At 36.0% G+C, this 23,216-nt stretch overlaps 2 protein-coding genes across 2 annotated transcripts in view; both read right to left on the bottom strand.

The window, feature by feature from the left end:
* The window catches only part of hbp1 (HMG-box transcription factor 1), a 15,568-nt gene extending 8,400 nt beyond the window's left edge, over nucleotides 1-7,168 (bottom strand). The window contains exons 1-8 of the mRNA XM_030136549.1: nucleotides 7,122-7,168; nucleotides 5,718-5,875; nucleotides 5,454-5,634; nucleotides 4,489-4,609; nucleotides 4,240-4,354; nucleotides 2,782-2,900; nucleotides 1,447-1,603; nucleotides 449-593 (exon numbers count right to left, since the gene is read on the bottom strand). Coding sequence (XP_029992409.1) covers nucleotides 449-593; nucleotides 1,447-1,603; nucleotides 2,782-2,900; nucleotides 4,240-4,354; nucleotides 4,489-4,609; nucleotides 5,454-5,634; nucleotides 5,718-5,790 — 911 coding nt within the window. The 5' untranslated portion in view covers nucleotides 5,791-5,875; nucleotides 7,122-7,168. The remainder of the gene's footprint in view (nucleotides 1-448; nucleotides 594-1,446; nucleotides 1,604-2,781; nucleotides 2,901-4,239; nucleotides 4,355-4,488; nucleotides 4,610-5,453; nucleotides 5,635-5,717; nucleotides 5,876-7,121) is intronic.
* A 446-nt stretch (nucleotides 7,169-7,614) lies between these two features.
* On the bottom strand, nucleotides 7,615-15,535 carry prkar2b (protein kinase cAMP-dependent type II regulatory subunit beta). Its single transcript, XM_030137020.1, has 11 exons — nucleotides 14,925-15,535; nucleotides 13,872-13,907; nucleotides 12,589-12,641; nucleotides 12,374-12,457; nucleotides 11,432-11,538; nucleotides 11,157-11,310; nucleotides 9,785-9,886; nucleotides 9,615-9,689; nucleotides 9,442-9,510; nucleotides 9,210-9,345; nucleotides 7,615-9,091 (listed from the first exon to the last, which is right to left on the bottom strand). Exons 1-11 carry the CDS (start codon nucleotides 15,187-15,189, stop codon nucleotides 8,958-8,960), a joined length of 1,215 nt encoding a protein of 404 aa, XP_029992880.1. The 5' UTR covers nucleotides 15,190-15,535; the 3' UTR covers nucleotides 7,615-8,957.
* Between the last annotated feature and the right edge of the window lie 7,681 nt (nucleotides 15,536-23,216).

Here is a 23,216-nt window from a genome sequence, read left to right as displayed (position 1 = left end):
CAAAGCTATCATTATATTCATTTTGGCAAAAATCGAGTGGATTTCTACAACCAGTTTTAATTCCTGCTTGATTTGTAGCGTCTATAAATAGTTACGTCATGACATTTGCACATATTAGGTCAAGACTTACAACAAAGATTTCTAAGAGTGAGGAGAAACAGGACAGAGCAGCACAGTCAACAACCTGGAGGGAGTGGGTCATTTGCTTTTAAAGGGCCAGTGCTCAAAATGACCTTTCTGGTGTCATTAGTCAGAAATAGGGTTGAAGATGGACCTGTGGAGTTGAATTAGTGAAGAATTCAGACCCAAGCATAGGCTTTACAGTTTATGTAGACCACAGGGAAATGTTTTAAATGCATAATTCCATTTAAAAAAGTGAAAAATGACCCCTTTAAGTCTCCAATTTACAAAACGACAAGTCCACATTAGTTAGAGTGCAGGGCTTCACCTTCTGAAAGTATCAAAGACAACAGAGTCATCACAGTTTATGGCATCTGGGTGGTTTGGTGGCAGGCATATGTCACCAAGCTGCATCTCATAACACGGGATCCCATGGTGCACCACAGTAAGGCTCGGATAAAAGGAGGACCACCCTGAAACAGAAATAAAGACCGTTTTTTAACCTTAACTCTAATTGCTTTTCAGACAAAAATGAGTTTTCCTCTTGAATAATATGTATAAGCTGGCAAAGACTAACTCCATATAATGATGTAAAATCTATTTCAACCTTGAAATATTATAGACTGAGATACAATTAAGGCTGATGTTGGTGTTTCAAAAAACCAAAATCATCATTATTATATGTATATACTTCAAATTTTGCCATTGAACATATTTCATGCCAGTAATTAGATTTCTGATGGGATTTGCTCCTTGCATGTTGTATGGAGATGTCTGGGGGATTTTAGTTAGTGAGATTATTATTCATAATGTTATATTATAATCTTATTATCATATTATTCTTGCAGAACTGACAGGGGTGCAGTCACCAATAGTCATATCTCTCACATCTTTCCCTTATAAAAATACATATAATGTGTCTAGTAGGGTTTAGTGCAACAAAGAAGACCTAGATACTGAGACGTTTGAACATTTCTTTCATCAGTAAGAGTCAATAATGTCCCACCAAACACAATGTGAATGTGGACCTGTTTGATAACTAATAAATAGTGTAATTGTGTGGTTGTTGCTATGGCATTAGTTGGTGGGAGGGAAGAGGCTCTGAGTGTTGGAAGGATTCTTGGGTTTGGTGAAATAAATCTTCAAACTAGCCAAAATATAAATGTCAGTCTATTATGTTCAATATTTTTTGCTGACAATAAAAAATGCATCTGAAAAATAGTTAGCTTTTTCTCATCGACATAAAGCATATGTTTTAACGTTAAATACCCTACAGTCTAGATTTGCACTTACTTCAACAAGACCTGATTTAAGAGTTTATTCTACCTTTATTTTTCACAAAAAATGGGTGATCCAGTCGACACTCGGCTGTCAAAAGGCTGTCATCAGGGGAGCCAGGGTCAAAGGTCAGTTTCAGAACTGCCTGGCCAAAAGATATGGTGTCCTCATGGCTCACCAACTTCAGCCCCTCAGAACCATATCTCTGTAAAGGAAGCAAAAGGCCAGTCAGAAAAGTCTTTATTCACCCACTACATCAGCTCAGTGGATTGTGAATCAGGCTCTTGGTTTCTATTTTTCACTACAGACATACTGTCTATATTTAGACACTTCATTGGTCATTTTGGATCAATGAGGACTGATGTTAGACACATAAAATTAATTAGTAAGACATGTTCTTCCTGTATTAAAAAGCAATGTAACAATTCTATCCTTTAACCGGTTTCAGGGGCTAATTTATATGCAGGTTTATCAGTTTCTGCACTGAATATAAAACATGCCCGTCACACCAAACAAATGTAAACCTCCTGTGCTCCAATATAGCATCAACACTGACATCTGATATGGTATCTCATGTGGTGTTTACCTATCGATTACTCTGTATACATGATCTATATGACACCAACACTGTAAAATGTGGTTAAATAGTCACTTCTCTTTCTTACTCATTACTTTGACGTATAGTTTAGCTGCCACTGTGCACTCATATAATTCAAATAATTAACTTTGTAACAACACCCTAACAAATGCAACCCAAGCTGGAAACTTTCAAATTTTAGAGTAAATGACGATTACAATTAGCCCATAAAGACTCAGCGCTACTTTTATGTCAGTTCCCAAATAAAATTTTCTCTATATCTAACCTTACTTAAGTGATTTATCACCATTTATTTACAATATTATCCTTTGTATTTTGTATTTTATCAGTATAAATCAGGTATTTAATTTACTAATCATGTGAGTGTTCATAAAAGGCCAGATTAAAGTTGAAGGTTATTATATCAAAAGCAAAGAAAACTGCAGAAAAAGTGACTTTTTCAGTCAAATCTATCATTAACTGAACATAAACCCAGGGTGTCCATCCACTGTCATTGATCCAACTCCATGGGTTTTACTGGTGAATCAATGTTGCAGAAGATGACAATGTCTACATGTTCAATACGGAGCCTCTGAACGTCTAAATGGGTCATATCTGATGACCATGAAAAGATGACAAACAGCATTTTACACCAATTATTTACATGGATTGATAGGATTAATGGATTAACAGGTATTAAACAGTTTAGATCAGTAGAAGGTTTTGGTTGTGTGTTGGATGATTGGGTCTTTCTGGGTTAAAATCAAAATATAAAAAATGAAGGCATACCAAAGTTTATTTCCTACCTTCAAAGAGGAGGAGGATGGCATCATGGTTTCATCGTCTGAGTCATCATCAGAATCGCCAAGTTCATCTGCTTCCTGCCACTCCACATTAGGACCTCGATGGAAGCGCAGGCGAGTTCCTGGATATCAACAAAACTATGTAAGATACAGGAGTCAAACATATGGCCTGTGGGCCAAAAGGCTTGTGAGCCTGCCAAATGGTGCAATTCCACCCTTGGGATGAAGTTGTGAAATACAAAAATTACACTGAGACATTAACAATGAAGGAAGTTAAAATCATTTTAGTTCATGTTCCACATATAGACCAATATAATCTAGAGTGGTCCAGACCAGTAAAATACTATTACAATAACCTCTGAATAATGACAACTCCAAAATTTTCTTTGTTTTAGTGTAAAAAAAAAATGTGCATGACTATGTTTATATTTACAAACTATCCTTTCACAGGAAATGTGAATAACTTGAACAACTATGAAAAACCTAAAATGACTTCAGAGAAGTAAGTGCAATTTTAACAATATTCTGCCTGTTACTAAATGTTTAGTGTATTTGTAGATGCACTGTGGTCTGTAACTTGTAATGCATATGTGTAACTGATAAACTAAGACATAATATTGTTAAAACTGCACTTATTTTTCTTAAGACATTTCAGGTTGTTCATGTTATTCGTATTTTCATGACAACTTTGTACATGTAAACATTTTGATAATGTAATTTTACTTTTCTCACTTATTATTTTACTGATTTGGTCCACTTCAGATCATACTAGGCTGAATGTGGCCCCTGAACTAAAATGAGTTTGACAATCCTGATGTAAGACAATGAGTAATAAAAAGTTGTGAAAGATCACTGGAGGGAGTGAATGTAATACCACTATTTAGACACTAGGTGGCACTTTTTTTTTTTTTTTTTTTGGTTCATAGCCATTTTGGTTGGGGGAAAAAATGAGAAGTGTAAAGAAAAGCGTAAACAACAGATTAGTGTCAGCACAAACGCAGCTTTAGACCAAATACAACCCTGATTACAGGTCTGGCTTTCATCGACACACTTTGAAAGAAGACTAGTTTAAAGGTCCAATCAGTAATGTTTTGACAGGAGAAATTACAGATTGATCCACATATAGAATTGAAGAGTGCAAGGAAAATACCACCCATTTAAATATGGCTTTATTTTAATCAGAACTCATTCAGAACTTTGATATGTGTTTACCAAAATGATGTATATTTACAGCATGTCGGGTTTTTTTTTCCTGAAAATACAGATCCATGTCCATGTTTTCATTTTTAGTGACAGAGCAGGTTGTCTTCTTCTTTAACTAGACTATGGATTGTACCTTAAGCAAACACACATTTTTTTGTTTTATGAAATTCTTGAAAATCTTGTGCTAAACATGAACATTGTAAGTTTAAGTGTCATTTTACAGGTTATAAGTTTATATACGTCAACATATGTACACACCTTTAAGGAAGCAATGCCAGGCTGTAGAAGGCCAGGAGTGTGACCAGGCCATGTCTTCATCATCAGAAAACGATGAAGACATTGAGAAAACTCCAGATTCGGATTCACTGCTGGCCTGTTGTAGATAATAAAATAAAGTTCTAAAAAACTACTTAAAATTCACTTACACACAATGCATTGATGAAAAAAAAAATGCAATTAATGAGTGTAAATGGCAGTGATAAGTTGAGACTAAAGGTAAAGCATTACCCGGACACGCCTACGCTCCCTGAGGTGTCCTCTGGAGGGGTTGGGTGCACTGCTCGCTAATGGAGGCCGGGCATAGGAATGTAAACTATTACTGTTGCCAAAAATGTGGACTGGAGATGATCTGAAAATAAATAAATGAAGCAAGTACAGTTTGTTAATATGTATAATAAATAGGCATAATAAACCTTTATAACACTGTTGCATATGTGTAATACCTTAAATATTTTTAAGTGGCTCCATATTTTTTAAGTTAGAGAGCACTGACCTCTGCAAAAGCCAAACAGCCCACTCCTCTCCCCATTTAACAGTGTTATTAAACTACAAATAAAATACAAATTAAAACTATCTTTTTTTTTCTTTGATACTTAGTGTCACTGTTTTTTTTTTGTTTTGTTTTTTTATTACACCAATTTTTACCATTCCAAGTAAGATGTTAGGAAGCACTCAAGCCTCACCCCCTTTTTACAGATCTGCTCCAAAATGTAACACATCATCAACTTCTAAAAATAACTGCCTTCCTCATTTTTTCAGATTTCTCAGGAAACACAAAATCTTAACCAGAAATTGAGTATTTGATGATTTAGGCAAAAAAGTCATTCAATCAAAACATAAAATAGGCTACTATTTTAGGAAGGTGATGGCATTCAGTCTTGTCCTTTGCCTTATCTTTCCATCTAGTTTCTTAAAAATTCTTGCATTAGTTTTAGTGTAAACCTGCTGACAAGACAGAAAGAAGCAATTACATAACCTTCAGGGCAGAGATAATTATGCCACTAACCTGATGATCCTGCTTTATGACAGGCTTGTGTTTTTATTTTATACCTGTTTTGATACTGTACAGACAGTAAAGCCCCTTGAGGCAACTGTGTAATAAGGTGCTACATAGAAAAAACTGACTTGCTTTGACTGTAATGTCTAAATAAGCTTCACAATTTAGGTTTTTGAAAATAAGCTATGATACAAACCTCTTATGCGGGGCATCCTTCAGTAATGGGCTCTGAGGACTGGTGGCAATGTTAGCCAACTCAGCGAGCCAGTTGGTGCTGGGAGAACAGCTGAGCTCCTGGTGGGACACTCCTGCTCCAACCTGGAACAGCTCAGGAGACCTCTGGTCCTCCTCCACCTCTTGCAGCTCTGGCATATCATCTAGAGAGGTCATCGGTAATATTATTATAAACACATTAAAAGCACACCATGCTTCAATGTAATATATAGGTGAAGAAAAATACCATAATCCATGTGGCACCCAGGTGAGGAGGGCAGGTCCTCATTACACTTGAGTGGATCAAAGGACTCGTCCATTCTTTCAATGATCTGCTGTTTCTTCTTTGTTAACAGGCTGCAGGTCACTTTACTTAGCTTTCATCATTAATGTCTGCCACATCAGCTGTTATCGCGCAAAACAAAAAGACAAAATTAAAGCTTCAACAATATGCAACTGATGATAATTCAAGAGACAATAAATGCAATGAATTGTTTTTTTTTTTATTTTTGATAGTAATATAATGATTTCATTGAAGGAGATCCATTCATACATACAGAGTCAAAAAATAATAGACTTAAAATGTATCCACTATTTCTGACAACGGCAATAAAAAATACGCAAGACGCAATGCAAATACTGCAAGACATGCCATATATTTGCAGTAACATGACGGAAAAGAGAAGAGCCTTAAGGGAATCCTTTGTCTGTGAATCGATACACTAAACCGCTGTGACTGGTCATGTGACCCGCTGCGTGGAGGCCTTGTTTATAAACTTAAAAGGATTTGGCGCATGCGTACCAGAGCTCATTCATTCATAACTGCGTAGCATTAGTGATAGATCGCTGGTTTTCGTTTTAACAAAAGTGGAAAATGCAGCTTTTAAAAGTAGAGAAAATGTGCACGAGCATCAGTGTCTGAAGATTAGTCTCCGATGCTTTGGAAATCATCTAATTTTAGCGACGCATTCATGACATAAAATCAGGTTAAAAACATGAAAATGAGTCTGCAAACATCGGATATAACGATTAAGAAAAAAATGCAATTTTATGGGAAATGATACAATTGTGCTCGCGCACATCTGGTAAACCGTAGCTCGACTTCGAACGCGCCTATACATTGATAACACATTCAATTTATCCGTCAATAACACACATCTGGATTGCAATCATGTAGAAAAACAGTATGTGATCATAAGGCCTAGTGTTTCCTCTCTTCTCCAAAGCAGCAGCGGGGTCCTTAACGCAAACCTATAGGCTGTCGGGTCTAACACTGTAAACAAAAGAATGTCAACAAGTTGAGGCATGACGCAACCCCTCTGCCCCGTTCAAAATGAATGACAAGAAAGCCTCTACAAGCATTTACACGACATTTCCCGACTGATTTAAGCAGATTTCACCGACTGAATGACTTGCTAGGGCAAACAAAACTGCTGTCGACTGGGACTGTTATCACCAAAACAGCGTCACAGCGAAAAAAAAAAAAAAAACATAGTCGACCACAACCTGCGATTCGACATCAAATAAGTGCGTGACAACCTCGTTAAAACACAGAATCGGAAACGCAAAGACGACGATTAGGTAATACTCGTGTTAAAATTTAGTTTTAACTATGAGTTTTTTCGAAAAAAGTAGACAACTTCCCACTTACCAGACCTGTCGCCATCAAGAAACTCTCTGGCGTTCACTCGAGGGGCGGGAATGAGTGGTTCCAGAGGCAGCCTCCTATTGGCTCTTGACAGCATCAATAACAGAAATAAAGAAACTCTATTGGCTGATGCGCTTGAGAAAAACATAGAGGGTGGGGTCTAGTTTGTTGATCATAGTATCATTGGATGAAAGTACATGCCTGTTACTGCCCAGTAACAGCTGATTGGCAACATCAGGAACAATACATGGTTATTTTTTTATGTAAAATGTTGCAACTACAGCAAGAAGTCCCTCTTTGCATTGCTCTCTGAATGTTTTTAGCCTCCCCCTTTGAACCGATCAACTCAAGGATCACTTTTCAATCTGAGCCTAAATGAATGAAAAATGAATGGGTCTGAAAAGGGAATGAATGAATAAGTTTGGTGAATGAGTGAATGGGTGGTTTTAAAATGGTGTTGTTCTGCATTGAGAAAAATACTGATGTGACCCCCAGGTATAAAAACGTTCTTTATTGACATGAAAAGTGAAACATACAGTTCATTTAGCCAGTAATATAGATTTGCCTTCAAAAATTACCAGTACTACCTGCACAAGGGGAAAACAAAATCAGAATGCTTAAATGTCAAACCAGCTTTTAACAATCTACGTTGCAGTAAAGCACAGAGAAATTACAGGAGACTTCAATTTATCATGTTTCGTGTCAGTCCAAGAGAAAAAAAAAAAAAAAAGACTTTGTTTCTGTCGAGAGGGAGTAAAAGCGTATGTTTCCAAACAATATTGGTTGTTGGCAGAGGTAGACAGCAATAATGGATGTCATAATCATAGTGTACGTATGTTTCACCGACACAAAAACAATTTGACTTAAAACTTTACAGTAAAACACAGGAAAATCAATTGTCTCAAGACGCTGCTTGTAACGACTACAGTCTAGTTAAGCAACTTATCAAATTAAAGGTGGGCCTATATCAGAACAGTAAATACTAAATTTAAAGTTGTACAGCAATGTGTTGTATATTCTTACAAAATTATCAGCTATATCTCTGAAGTTTGTTTTTTTTTTCTTCTTTTTTTTTCCTGAAAAAGCATAGTATTAGGCTAACAGCCACAAACACTTACGAACAATGATATACAGTTTATGAACATGTATTCAAGGGATTAAATCGTATGATAAAAAGAAACATATTTGTAAAAAACCTTTAGGTACTGCCAAGTGTACAATCTGTAGTGATCCAAAGTGTGATAAAACATAAAATTAAATCAACTTCCTTAACAAACATTGTTTATCCTTTCTCTTGTTGAGGCCCACTTTAACAAGTGCACTTCATACTGCGAGTGTTAGTGCTCGATCCAAGAGCGCTGAGAGAAAGTGACATATTTGCTCGCAATTTTCCAGTAAGAAATTAGCTTTGGCATCTGATTTTAATAAACAATGTCTAGAAATTTACAGAGGCTATAAATGCTGTAGGTGTTAAGTATAACACTGTAGGGGAAGAAGGTGAGAGTTAACAAAAGTGCTAATTGTACAAACAAATAATACATCTGACACTGACAATTAAAATGCACACTTACACTTTTAAGGTGAGAGTTGTAAGGAGTCTAATTTAATCAAGCTTTAAGCAACTCTGCTTTGGCTTATTTTACTTTAATCATAACACTCAGTGGCAAAATCTGTTCAAATGTACCTTGTTTCAAATGGGAAACTGACATAACATAGTCTGTTTAATTTATGTGACACACAAATGTCATAGTGTATATTCACATTTCTTGTAACAAAAGCTGTTAAGTGGTTCCATATAAGCCTTTTCTTCCAATAAACCTATAGTCCAATGCAGTTATCTCATGCACTTTGTTGTTCAATCTCAGTGCTACTTCCAAACAGGGTCACCAGCTGCTCTTCGTAGTTAGCAATGTTTCTCTTCATGATGTCCATGCAAGGGCCCAGCAATCTCTCAAAGGCTTTAATGTCCATGACTGAGCAGAACAAAAGAGAAGACACATAAAAGAAGGTTAAGGAAATCATAATATAATAAGCAGTGAAATGCACTTGTTAGACAATGCATAAACGATGAATAAACTGCACAAAATGTACCCAGACATTTGACGCTTCCCACAGCATAGGCTGACGCTGCCCTGGGCTTGTTTGTAACCAGGGCCAATTCTCCAAAATATTGGCCTCGAGAACATGTAGCGATGTCCACCTCCTCTTCCTCTTGGTCTTTTTTTGTCTGTAAAGGCAGAAACATGCGCACCATAAGACACCAAACAGAAATATATACCGTATATAATGTATATAATGAGAAGAGGACGACTGTGAAACCTACCCTGCTTCTCTTCATGGTGATTCTAACTTGGCCGGACTCAACAATGTAGAAGCTATCTGCTAAATCACCCTGAAATCCAAAATATGAATACATATGTAAATGAGGACAAAATAGAAAGGTGAGTCAATGAGGGAAAAGACCAACTATAAAAGAGATCAGGCAGAGAGTTTCACCTGAGCAATAATCTGCTGTGCATCGCTGAACACCTTGGTGGAGAGCACATCGACTACTTTCATTCTCTCTGAGAGCTGTGGGTGAAATGACATTTGCTTGAGAATAATTTTACTGGAGCTCTAACAAACACTTATATAATGCTAAAAAGAAAAAAAGTGTGAATTTTAACCTCTAATGATGTAAGCAACGGTAGTGTTTCAATAAATGCCTCATACATCTTCCTCTTCTTGGCATTATTTTTCACTATGATCCTTCTGAATGTCAGACGGTCCTGAAATAGAGATTGAACAATTAAAACACATTAGGTAAGAATTCTGGCATAATAATGATTAAAGTTATACTCCGTAGAAAACAAAATGAGTGTGTTCTTGTTTACATTTCCCCTACAGTCCCAGATCTTTAGGTCATCCTAATCAAACAACGCTAAACTGAAATTTAGCAATAGATACCACTGTGAGTTAGAGTAAATAGAGCCTCTCTGTTTCATAATACCACTGAAATTCTAACAGAACCACCCATGTGCTCATTTAATCCTGCTACTTTCACTGATAAACGTTTAACAACATCCCAGCAGTGTGTTAGGTTGATGTATAGTTCACAGAGGATGTAAAACACATAAATGTTAACCCACATGAAGTGCTCCCAAGGGTGCCCCCTAGCTGCAAACATAGTATTTTTCTAACCAAACAAGTAAACATATACCTTAAACCTCTGGTAAAATGGTCCACAGTTGTTATTTACAATTTATAGGTTTAATATCCAACGAATCTATCAAGGAGCTATGTGTATTTACATTTAATCATAGGCATAAACTAGGCTGGTTTCAGGCTGCTGCTGTGGGGTTCTGCTCTGAGACTCCAGCAGCACCGTTGCTCTTCAAGTTTGGATTTGTGATGGCAGAGCAGGTTTGACACAACTTAATCATGCACACCTCTCCTTGTCTCTTTGTGCAACCTCAAACACACATTATAAGTAGTCAGGTCAGTTGGGGATACAGCCGCACAGCTTGCACTTGGATGACATAACAAGCTGCTACAAAAGGTTTAAGGACATAACCCTCTGAGTCATTTAGAAACGACCTGCAGTACAAAAAGAGATCATGTACCTACTGAGTATGCACAGCAGCTGTTGGTGCAATTCAACAAAATATCTGGAAACTAATGTAATAAAGTATGCAGTCATTTTTCCCTCACCTTTGCTTCATGATAGCAGTGGGAGACCCTGTTTCAATGATTCATAGTGTTTTGAGTACACAGACACGCGGATGCTTCACAAGCATGTCTCTTCACATCACTCTCAACAGGCTAAAAACTGCCATTCTATTTGCCTTTTGCATTATAATAAAAATACGTAGTTGTGTTTACTCTCGGTTGCCTTCGTAGGTGTTTTATATGTTACCACAAATGCTAGAAATAGGTTCTCAGGTGGCACTGGTCTGAATATTTAACTGCAAATCATAACAAGTGAAGGCACAGCAAGTAATAAAAAGCTGAGTTCAGAACCTGCTGTGCTCTTACATGTGGATTTAACAGTTTACTCACTAGGCACCAAAGGGCTCCAGGCGAAGTGGCGATTATTGTGGCTGCCCTGGGGGTGTTGTACATCAATGCCAGTTCACCAAAGCTGCCTCGGTTGTCATAGCAGCCTACCAGCTTGTCATTTCCATCAACCTTCACAAAAATGTTAAACATCCCACTGAATAAAAAGAGAAAGACAAAGAGGTATGAACATAGTTTTTTTTTCTAATGCTTGGTCACATAAATTCACAGAGCTGATAAAAATATAATCTCTATCTAGGACGTGAGATGAAATTCACCTTTCGATGACATAGAAGTTATCCCCATCATCGTCCTGATCAATGATGTGCTCCCCCTCTGTGCAAAACTTCTCAAACATGGCATCAAGCACCTGAGACATCTCCTCCTGTGATATTATGGTATAGCGACGTTAAGAGAGCATGTAACTTTGCATGCTATGATGATTCACCAACATTGAAAATAACTACTTAAAGGGGTCATATTTTGCTAAACCTACTTGTATTACTCTTTGGTATATTTATTTGTGTATTTGGGGACCCTGATAGTTCATAATGTTTGAATTTGAACCCTCCAGGTGCTGTAAAGCTATCTTTATATTCATTTTGGCAAAAATCGAGTGAATTTCTACAACCTGTTTTAATTCCTGCTTAATTTGTTACATCTATAACTAGTTACGTCACGACATTTGCACATATAAGGTCAAGACTTCCGACGAACATTTCTCCAGGAACGCCATAATTGTTTGTCAGTACCAGCGGTTGTAGTCCATACTGAAAATATGTCCAAAATTCGAGCTGATTACCTAAAATGTTCAGTTTTTGGTTGAATGGGACAGAGCAGCACAGCCAAGAACCTGGATGGGGTGGGGTGTGAAGTGGCTCATTTGCATTTAAAGGGCCAGCGCTCAAAACGACTTTTTTGGTGTCATTACTCAGAAATAGGGTTGAAGATGGACCTGTGGAGTTTAATTAATGAAGAATACAGACCCAAGCATAGCATTTATAGTTTATGTAGACCACAGGGAAATGTTTTAAAATGCATAATACCATTTAAAAAAAAGCAAAATATCACTCCTTTAAAACTATCCTGAAAATCATATGTAGTGTACTGAGCTGTGGCAAAAAGTTCTGGCCTCCAGCCATTTTCCCTTTTGTTTAATTTAAGAGATGGCAGAGTACAAACCAGAGGAGCTCAGAGTGCCTGTGGAATATTTCACTTACCGGATCCAAATTCTTGAATAGAAGAATGTCCCTACACGCTTCCTGTAGCCTCTGTCTCTGTTCATCTGTTTTTGGGTAAGTGACCTGCAAATTAAAACATACTCCTGTGATACGGCCTTTAGTGGTCTACACATGAAAGTACATGCAGGAAGTTTCAGTTCAAACTAAGCCAAGACATTAAAGCCAGATGTTTTGTGTCATGAAACACAGTTCACCCTTGGCTCTTTATCCTCTTCATCTTCATCAGGATTGAAAGCTTCAGCACACACTGCATGACAGAAATAAACACATTAATGAACTGCACGTTCTCAACAACAGGGCAAAGTGATGTAAAAAATCAGATTTCTGGTAAAGCATTTTATAAAGCTGAGGTTTTGGGCATATGAACATTAAATAACAAAGACCAAGAAACAAAAGCTCAAACTCTGGTGGCCCTGCAGCACCACTGTGATCCCAACAGAACAATAAAAGCCAAGTCCTAGGGATGATTCAGAGCCATTTCATACAATGGATCTTGCAAAAAATCAACTTTTTTGTCTTAAATGTGGGGCTGTGGTGGATTGTGATGGTGGTGGGATGGAATATTGCTTTCTAAAAGATATAACAGCCATAATTATGTATTATTGAAATGACACAACCTCTGAATGGACCCAAACTGAAACATTTTACCTCTAATGTAATATTGTCTGTAAAGTTTTATTATGATTTTTGTATTGTTTTTTGCATTATCTGTGCTGCATGCACTATTTATTTGCCCTGCACATTATCTGCCTTAACCAGTGAACTTCCCCTTTGTGGGATCAATAAAATTAATCTTGTGTTATGTTATGTTATAATTTATGATCCAAGTCATAAATGATGAAAATTTTACTCTAAAATCCTCAAACAGGGTCAACAAAACATCTTTACTCATGTGTAGATGCTTAATTGGACTTAAATACATATATTTTATTATATATAAGAACCATTTACACTTAATTGGTGTATTTTTATTCCGACTGTCTTTGTTGAATTCTGGCATTCAGGTCCTGGTTTAAGTGGTACAATATACATGCTTAAACAAGAGTCACTATAAATACCTTTACTTTCTTATCCTCGTGTCGATTCAAGATAAAAAAAAAAAATCAACTGTGATACATTACTCAGAAGCTACAATCTTAATATTATTATAAGCTAAAGATTATGATTAGTGGTACACTTCCTGATCTCCCCACCCTTGTAACCCACTGATACTATTAACCTGTCTTAAGACAAAGTGGTTCTACAATGTGTAATGTACCAGACTGTAAATCATTGCTATTATTATAACCCAAAGACAGTGAGAAAAAGCAGATGGAAAAATACTTTGTGATGGCTTGTACTGGTGCAAATCTGACGTAGCCTTGGTGTTCATGTGTCAAAGAACTTTTATATATTTCCAGTCCTGACATTGTCCAGTGTTTCTCTTGACAGATCATGCTTTTAAAGGCTAGTTTAAACAGACAAAATGACCACTCACCTGATGCTCTTCTGATGAATCTGTTTATCACTGGTGCTGCAAAAGAACAAAATATCTATATTAACATGTCAGATTTCATCATGTAAAAATGGCTTCTAACCAAATGGTCAGTGAAAAGCCTGGCTGTGCACTCTAGTGTAGTGGCCCTGAAGGATACATATTCATTTGGGAAAAACCTGAATAAGAGCAGCTGGCTTTGAAGTGAATTTGCATTGTTGAATCGAATTTAAATGACAAAAAAATCCAATGTAAAACAGTAAAAACTGCCATACTCCAGCACAATAGCTTGGCATGAAATATACATTAGTCAGAAGGTCTTCTCCATTAATAATCTGGCACAGAGCTGAGTGCATTTCACTGAAATATGACTGAAAAGTACCTGATGGTGTGATTATCATGGAGCTATAATGACAATCAAATATTCTCCAGTAGTTTTTGTGATAAATGGCTGTTGTCCTTGTCTTTATGTAACCATTGCTGCCAGCCTTGCACACCCCACCACTCATTGGGATGCTGTGTCAGAGCTCTGGGTTGCTATGCTACTTGCTGCACCTTATGGCAATCCTGCACTGGCCATTGTACGAGCTATGTTAAAGGAAATGTAAATGAGGCTAGGGCACTCAAAGGTACATTCGACCAGCAGAGCCTCATGACAGACCTACATTGATCCCCTTTGTCATGTTCTGGTGCATCCAGAGGGTAGGCCCAGCAGGCCTGCACCTGAAACTGGAAATACTCCAATGACCTACAAGTGCACATTCTCAGTCTGGGAGAAACACACCATTTCTGAAAGTGCATCTGATCAGGCTTACACAGAACATGTCCTCTCAGATGAGGAGCAGGGCACGTTCATTACCCATCATTCAGCCTCCGTGACCATATATGGCAAATGACAGAGCCGCGGTGGATGGATGCAAGGTGGCGAGCATCAGTGCGTTCATGTGCCTCCTGCACCCCCGCGCATCCGAAACCATGCAACATCCTAATCCCAAATAACTTCAACTCATACGCATTCCCAGCATCTGCATGACATTCGCTAAATCTGAACCATACCTATGAATTCCTCGTCATCGTCGTCGTCCTCCTCTCCATCTTCCGAGTCGATCTGCATGGCTTCGTCAATAAAATTGACCGCTTTTCCAGGTCTAGGGGCCGAATTTTGGTCATTGCCAAAAGAGGCCTCTTTGGTCTCACTGTCCTTCAGCTGGGTGAAGTACTGTAATGCAAACTCGAGTAAATCCCTGGGCTGATTCCTCAACACTTCCACGGTAAAGCTCTGTAACAGCTCCGTCAGTCCTTCAGGAATTTCTATACTCATTCCTGTTTTCAGTCTATGAATGTGGACAAAAGCGGTTTGCTGCAAATGTCAGATAATCCAAAACAGACAGTCGAAAGGCAGAAAGCACACGGGTGTAGTCAGGCCACCCAGTCAGCGAGCCTTCCACAGCGAATCCTCTCTTTTTCTTGAATGAAAATGGCTCTGGATTTTTGGTCCAAGCATCTTCTGCTGCTTCTGGCTACAGGAAACCCACGCATGTGACCCAGGAATCCATGGCAACCACCTATCCAGGGATTGCGTATGAGCAGCAGCAGCGCACAATCTGCAGTCAGTCGCAAAAGACAAATTATGGTACAAGGAAACGTCTACTTTCAGCTAGAAAGCGATCACATCATCAGGAGAGATGGCAGCTCGCATGGCGTTTCCTTGAGCTTCAAAATGTCTTCTTTTATGGCTGTTAATGCTTTTTTAAAGGAGGGAAACATTTTCTATTCATCTGCAGAAGAAAAAAGAAACCACAAACAGCCTTAAATACTAAAATAGATGAGGTCCATTTGCAAATTTGTCCTATTAATTATAGGCATCTAATATAATAAATAAAAAAATTTAAACTATGCTCAGGGAGCTCACTAATATATATATATATATATATATATATATATATATATATATATATATATATATATATATATATATATATGTATATATATATGTATATATATATGTATATATATACATATGAATGAATTTATTTTTGGTTTGACATCAGTCATTGTAAAGGAATAGGCTAGAAGCAAAAGCTTATTTTTTTGCCTATCCTTTTCAACTAATACACTGCTTACATCAACTTAAATGTGTACAGCATCGAGCATTCACACCATAATAAATTTTTTAAAAAATTAAAAAGTCAACAACAAAACACATCTACCATCTCAATTCAATATTTCTGAATAATTTAAACTTAAAGTACTCTTTTTTTTTTTTTTTTTTTTTTTTTTTAACTTCGCCAAAGGAGTGAATAACTTAAGTGCATCATGAGGTCCATTCCATAATTTCACATCCACAATCCCAATTCATCTACACTTCACATCTGCCCTCACTTTAATCCACTCACACATATCAAAATCTCTGAAATTCAAATTACTCTCTCTTAATTCCAAGAAACCACAACTGGTCTCTCAGACAATACTATTTTTATCCCTCATCTTCCATATACCTATTTAGAAACAATTTGTTATACCTCTTTTTAAATACATTTATGTTTGTAAATATGATATAGAGCAATGTTAAAATCATACTGTAACTGCAAATTCCTATTATTAATTAAAAGCCTAATTAATAGCCTTAAGACAAAAGCTCTTTATAGATAAACGGTTCCTTTAATAGCTCAAGGAGTTTGGACCCAATTTCTTATACCACAGGGAAAAAAATTTAATAAATTAATCTGATGCATATTTTAGTATCATGGAACATGTTAGAACATTGTGACTTGCAGGCAAATACTGTGTTTATAGAAAGTACTACGACAGAATTAAACATTCAGTAAAAAAAGCTGTGAGAAAAATATTCCTGGCCTGAAACTAAAAAATGCTGCATAAATCATCTAAGTTGAACCCTTTACACATGACATATGATGCAGTTATTTTGGTTATAACGTTAATTAGATCCCATCAGTTATGTTTCTGCTTAAAGACACTTCTTAAAAATCTCATTTCACCCAAACTTTTGTTATAACAGGAAGGAAATCTGAGTTTTCTGAAATTAAATTTACACATCTAATCTCATCTTAATCTAAAGTATGTAGCAAAATAAAACAAAAGACCAAGGAGCAATCAAATAAAGGTATTATAGTCGTGACTATGCAAACAGAGGGACCACAGTAGACGCCAATGAGAGACAAAAGGAGCAATCTTACAGCAGGGAATCACTTGAGGAAAGAAAAAACTCGACTAATCTACAAAGCTATTATGTGCCATGGTTATCAGTCCTATGTGGCTCTGCTATGAGACCCCTCCCCCTGCTGTGGCCCATATCTGTCACCCTTTATTAAGAAGCCACCACATTTTCTCACTCAGGCGAACATAGGGAGCAAGTCTACAGAGTGACCTGTAATGCAATTCTTCTGCTGCTGCTGTTACTCTTTGCCATTCAGAAATGCAGGTTTTCTTTGTAACAAATGCATCAAAGGGATGTGTACGCCTATGTTTACAATACAACCCTATCCTGTGTTGGACTGTGAGGAGACAGCAGTATGTTGTTGGACAGTAAACGCAGCGTATCGGGCCTGCTTTCTGAACCGTAGATCCTGAAAATTCTTTCTACTTGATGCTTCTCCACAGACCATTGGAGCTTGCAGCTGCATTATTATTGGATTTCAGAATGTAAAGTATATGTGAATCGTGCAAGTCTCAGTCCACCTTAAGCTATGTTGTTTTTATAGTGTTGAAATTAGTGTGTATACTATTTCTCATCATCTTTTATTCAGATACAGTGAGAAAATACAGGAAATATGTGCACAGCCTGTAAAAACACACAAAAAAACTGAATTAAATGGGTTGTAAAGGTTAAAATCTCTATTTACATCTGACATGTGTTGAATGAAACCTGTTATAAAACATCAGAAAATTAATGCAATAAATCAGGGGTGTCAGACTCATTTTACACATGTTCACGGGCCAGATTCAGCCAAATTTGATCTGAAATGGGCCGAACCAGTAAAATAATAACATAATAATATTATAAATAATGTCAACTCCAAACTTTTCTCTATGTTTTAGAGCACAAAAAGTTAATTTACATGATGGACAGGTTTACATCTACAAACTATCCTTTCAAAAGATGTGAATAACATGAACAAACTGAAAAAATAAGTGTAATTTATATATTATTTTATTTAATTTTTTATAATTTATATAATATTTTGCCTCAGTTTATCATTTATACATGTACATTATAACTTACAGATCACAGTGGATCTACAAATACACAAAACATGTATTAACAGACAGAATATTGTTAAAATTGTACTTACTTCTCTTAAGACATTTCAGGTTGTTCATATTTGTTCAGGTTGTTCACATTTTTTGCAAAATTATTGTTTGTTTTAGTGTAAATACATGAAAATATTTACATTTACAAAGAGAAAAATTTGATGTTGTCAATATTTATATGTTATTATGATAGTGTTTTACTGGTCCTGCCCACTTGAGATTGAGTTGTTCTGAATGTGGAACCTGAACTAAAAAGGATTGTTCATATTTTAGTGTAATTTTTGCATTTCACAAATTCATCCCAAGGGCTGGACTGGACCCTTTGGTGGGCTGGATTTGGCCCCCAGGGCGCATGTTTGACACCTGTGCAATAAATCTTATATTATCTGAACAAAAGGGTTAAAAACATGTTAAACACAAAGGGAGGTCATACTGAATACTACCACTTTAGCTTATAGAGGCTGTTTTTCCAATGAAACTTTTGTTATTACTGCTGTACATGCTTCACATATATTGTATCTTAATACAGAGACTGAGAAATGCATGTGTGGACATTACAATTTTATTAAACCAACAAACCTAATGTTAGCCTAAGACCTTTGCGCATTACTATGTTGTTTAAATATAAACTGGACTCATCCTCTGTGAAGATTAACACATAAACTGACATATAGTACTTGTTCATTCAAGTTGATTTATCTTAATACAACTGTCATCCAGTAAATCCCTTGTTAATCCCACCATTTGTATTTACTACATTCGCATCAATAGATAGAAGACATACTACATATGTCAAGGCACACAATACAATTCAACTACACCCTTAAAATCAACATGACAGTGAATTAATACTTCTGTAAAAAGTTTTTAACAATGTGCAGCCCTCACTAATGCTGCCACCTTCAGATAAACACAAGTATTACAACAGTCTAAAAACACTACACACTGTAGTACATTCTAAAGTAAAGGGACTTCAAAGGTGCAAAATAAATATATGAGTCACTACTAGGATTAGTATTACATCTGCTCTCTAAAATAGCTCAGTTTTGGCAGCGACATGTCCAGGTTAACTTGAGCCACTGGGTGCAAAGGCAGGTTTGAGGGTTTATTAGTCTTTAAATGTGGGCCATGGCTCGGCCCATATTACTTCCATCTGAAGGAAAGATGCTGAGTGGGCGATTTGTTCACACACCTAACACATCATCCTGAGTGTTTCAGGTGTTAATACCCACTACACTGCCAGAATACCACGCTTCTGAAAATACTAACGATATGGATATTTATTCCGCTGTCAAATTTGAACAAAATAGAAGCATCCATAAATGTCAAAAGACTTAGATTCATGACAGATAATAGCATGGACCTTAGAATATATTTTATTTAATCCAGCAGAAGTACAGTACAAAAAAAAAGGGGGGGTGCGGGGGGGTTGTCAGGTAGGCACTGATTCAACTTAGTAAAGATTAAATGGTAAAGTACAGTCTCTAAAATGAACTTAAAATGTAAAAATAAAACTAGATGATGTTGTTTTTGTATTGTTTCATTTTTGTGAGATATGCATCAACAGATAAACCAAAGGCATTATCTATTGTTATGTGTTATTGTTTCAAGACATGGAATGAGGCCAAAATAGAAAAGATAGATGAGACCCCTTGAAGGTACTAAAACTACAGTACTGAGTCTGGTCTGAAAATGTAAGAGGGAAAAGTAATCACTTATGGAAAGTAAGTACTCAAGTATATGTCTGAAAACTCTATTTACCCAATAAAGACCCTGTGCTACTTTTGTGTCAGTTCCAAAATGAATTTTTTTCTATATCTAATGTTTCTCAACTGATTTATCACTATTTATTATAAAATCACCCTCTGTATTTTGCATTTTATCAGTATACATCAGGTATTTTCCTATATTCAATTCACTGATCATGTAGATGTTCATTAAAACTCAGATTAAAGTTGAAGTTTATTATATCAAAAACAAAGAAAACTGCTGAAAAAGTGACTTTTTCAGAAAATATATCATTAACTGAACATAAACCAAGCATTTCCATCCACTGTCATTGATCCAACTCCATGGGTTTTAGTGGTGAATCAATGTTGTAGAAGATGACAGTGTTTCCACGTTCACTACAGAGCCTCTGAACATCCAAATGGGTCATATCTAATGACCATGAAAAGACGTCAAACTGCATTTTACACCAATTATTTACATGTATTGATAGAATTAATAGATCAGCAGTTTAGATAAGTAGATGGTTTTGGTGGATGTTTGGGTCTTTATGGGTCAAATGCAGTAAAAGTAGTGATAATTACTTTCCTCACACTCTGCCCAAAGCTGTTAAAGTGACATTGACTAAACTGTAGTTAAATTATTAAAATTATCAGGGAAAAGACCTCTGACACTAGAAATGTGTGAGTTTTTTTGGTGTTGGGAGGAATAAGAAAGCAGAACACAGAGCACGTGGTGTTTAAAAGGAAGTGGGAGACTGTGCCACCTACTGGTAATGATACAACATTGCAATGCAGTAATGCATGTTTCCTGCAAAAATGACTTCATATTTTTTAAATGTTCTGACGGTGATAAATTGTTATTGTAATTTTCTGTGGATTACGAGCTGTGTCATTATTTCTTCACTGTAATTTAAAACATTGTTTTCTGAACCTTTTAACCCTTAAAGATCTAAACAGACACTTGTGACAAAAAGCATATAATATTTAATCTAAAATATTTAATAACTTCTGAAACACTAATCCTATTTATTCTGTTTTGATATTATACTTCTTGAATTTAATTAATGCTTTTATGAGTGTCTGCATGGTCAATAAATTAAATATGGGAAAAAAACATGATTTTCCCTGAAAAATGCAAAATGCAGAGGGTAAGATTATATCAAAACAAATGGTAATAAATGATTTATGAAAGGTGAAATGTAGAGGAAAATTCACTTTGGAATCGCCACAGAAAATTGGTCTAGGTTTTCAAGGGTTAAGTACAAAAGCACACAAACAAACACAACTCTGACATTTTCATATTATTATCTTATATGTATATCGGCTAAAATTTGCTTTGAGGTCTTATTTATGTCTTTGTGCATCAGAATCAATGATGAATTAATGATTGAATCCCCAAAGGAACTTTGTGTTGCAACTTATGCAGATTTACAGGATTTCATTTCTGTTGCAACATGTTGATGGTCATATGAACTATGTTTTCAGGTCAAAAATGTCCAATTTCATCACAATTAATGCTATATTTTCATGTCACAAATGGCCAAGTTATATTTTAACTGAATTTACCTGAAAAACAAATATCCTATTCTTTTAGATTCCCCAATTTTTCCTACAAGATTATATACTACATATCACAGGTTTTATTTTTACAGGTTACAATATGGAGTATGGTGCTGATCCGTCCTGCTTATGTTACACCAATACATACATGAAGAATGTCACACGTCACTTTTTAAATCAACAGTTTTCTAATAATAAGCATTTTTATAAAGAAATAACTATTCTATATTATTATTTACTCTTTAGTATGATGAGAAACTATACAATAAATAATTCTGATCTTAGTTTTTGCACAGGGATCATTAGTGTAAACGGTGACATGGCTGCCGAGCATCAGTATGATGGGATCTGTAACAACCATGTGACATCTGTCCACTGACACATTTAGTGTTTTTGTGTCAGCTGTTATTGTTTTAGATCCACAATACTAACATTTATGAATAAGAGGAGAATTAGTAATAGTAAGTATATAAGTTTATTACTAATAAAGTACTGGTACTGACCAGATCATCATGGGTAATGTCACGTCCGTCCACCAGCAAAAGTTTTCACATACACGTGCTATTCCAAATCCAATATTTCTGAAAATATAGCTTCCACTGTCAAATAATATCGTTTGTCTGTGAACAAATATATTAGCATTATGTCAACACAGTTCTATGCATTTCTTACAACTTTTTTTTTTGTTGACAAAAATGGCCACTTATTTGACCCCCTAAGTAAATTTTAGCCGATATATACATATACATATATGTGTGTGTGTTTTAATACTGTTTTTGTTTTGTATTTTTTATGACTGATTCATCTCTGAATTTAACATTATCAGGCGTGATCACAGGAAAATGTAAAATATTAGAAACATTTAAAAAAAACAAAAAAAACAAAAAAAAAGATGACATATAACATGTTTAGTTCAGTTAATAAATTGGGATAAACTATGAATGGAAGGAGTGAAGCAGGTTACGTGTCACCACAATAGTCTGTAAGACGTACTGTAAGATATTCTGTATTCAGTTTTAGTTAGATGTTGCCTGTTTTATAATTTCATGCAGGTGATGGTGCTTTGTTTGGAGAAAAAAAGATCAGATCTTTCTGAGTTTTTAAAATTCAGTAACGCAATCTTGACACGCCGAGATAAGGCCATTATACTTCCTTTTATCAGATTTCAGAGCCGTTATCAAACAACAAATGGATGCTGGTGATAACAAAAGTCAGCCTTGGATTTTCCACTGTAGTTCTGACATTATCAGGTGACGGTAAACTCAAAATAAAGACATTGGTTCATATGTTGACTGAAGAAAATAAATGAGCAATGCTTTTTATCGAACCATCAGCCTTTTCCTCAGACATGTATAGATTCAGTTTACTTATGAATGGAAAAAAGTGTCAGTACTATTTAACGTCCCCAGAAAAGCCTAATCTGCCTCTTTCCAATGCTGTAAAACCGTTGGCTTAACTTTATCTTTAATTCTTCAAGTCAAGGCAGTTTTGAATCAGACCAAAAATCAGCTTTACTATAGAAGTAGTTGAATCTTTTTACTGGTGGTTACTTAATACATTTCTATAAAAATGAACCACATCTTGCAGATAAAGCTGAGTGTCTCACTAATCTGAATAATATAATGCAGCACAATGGGAGTTTAAAAAAAAAAAAAAAAAACCTTGTAAAGCACAAGAAGCTGATTGAGGTTTTGAATATATGCATGTTTAACAAAAGGTTATTCATTCCCTTTGACATAGTAAGTCATTACAACTCTTGATCAGTGGATTCTGGCATTTTCATATT

Source organism: Sphaeramia orbicularis, chromosome 6 (assembly GCF_902148855.1).
Source record: "Sphaeramia orbicularis chromosome 6, fSphaOr1.1, whole genome shotgun sequence".
Taxonomy (NCBI): domain Eukaryota; kingdom Metazoa; phylum Chordata; class Actinopteri; order Kurtiformes; family Apogonidae; genus Sphaeramia; species Sphaeramia orbicularis.
Note: the sequence above shows the minus strand (reverse complement) of the source record. Positions and strands in the feature narration are given on the sequence as shown.

Coding starts and splice junctions, on each gene's coding strand:
- prkar2b (XM_030137020.1), bottom strand. CDS start 15,189: ATGAGTATAGAAATTCCTGAAGGACTGACGGAGCTGTTACAGAGCTTT. Junction 12,642..13,871: donor ATTCATCAGAAGAGCATCAG/GTGAGTGGTCAT, acceptor TCTGTCATGCAG/TGTGTGCTGAAGCTTTCAAT. Junction 11,311..11,431: donor AACTTCTATGTCATCGAAAG/GTGAATTTCATC, acceptor CTTTTTATTCAG/TGGGATGTTTAACATTTTTG.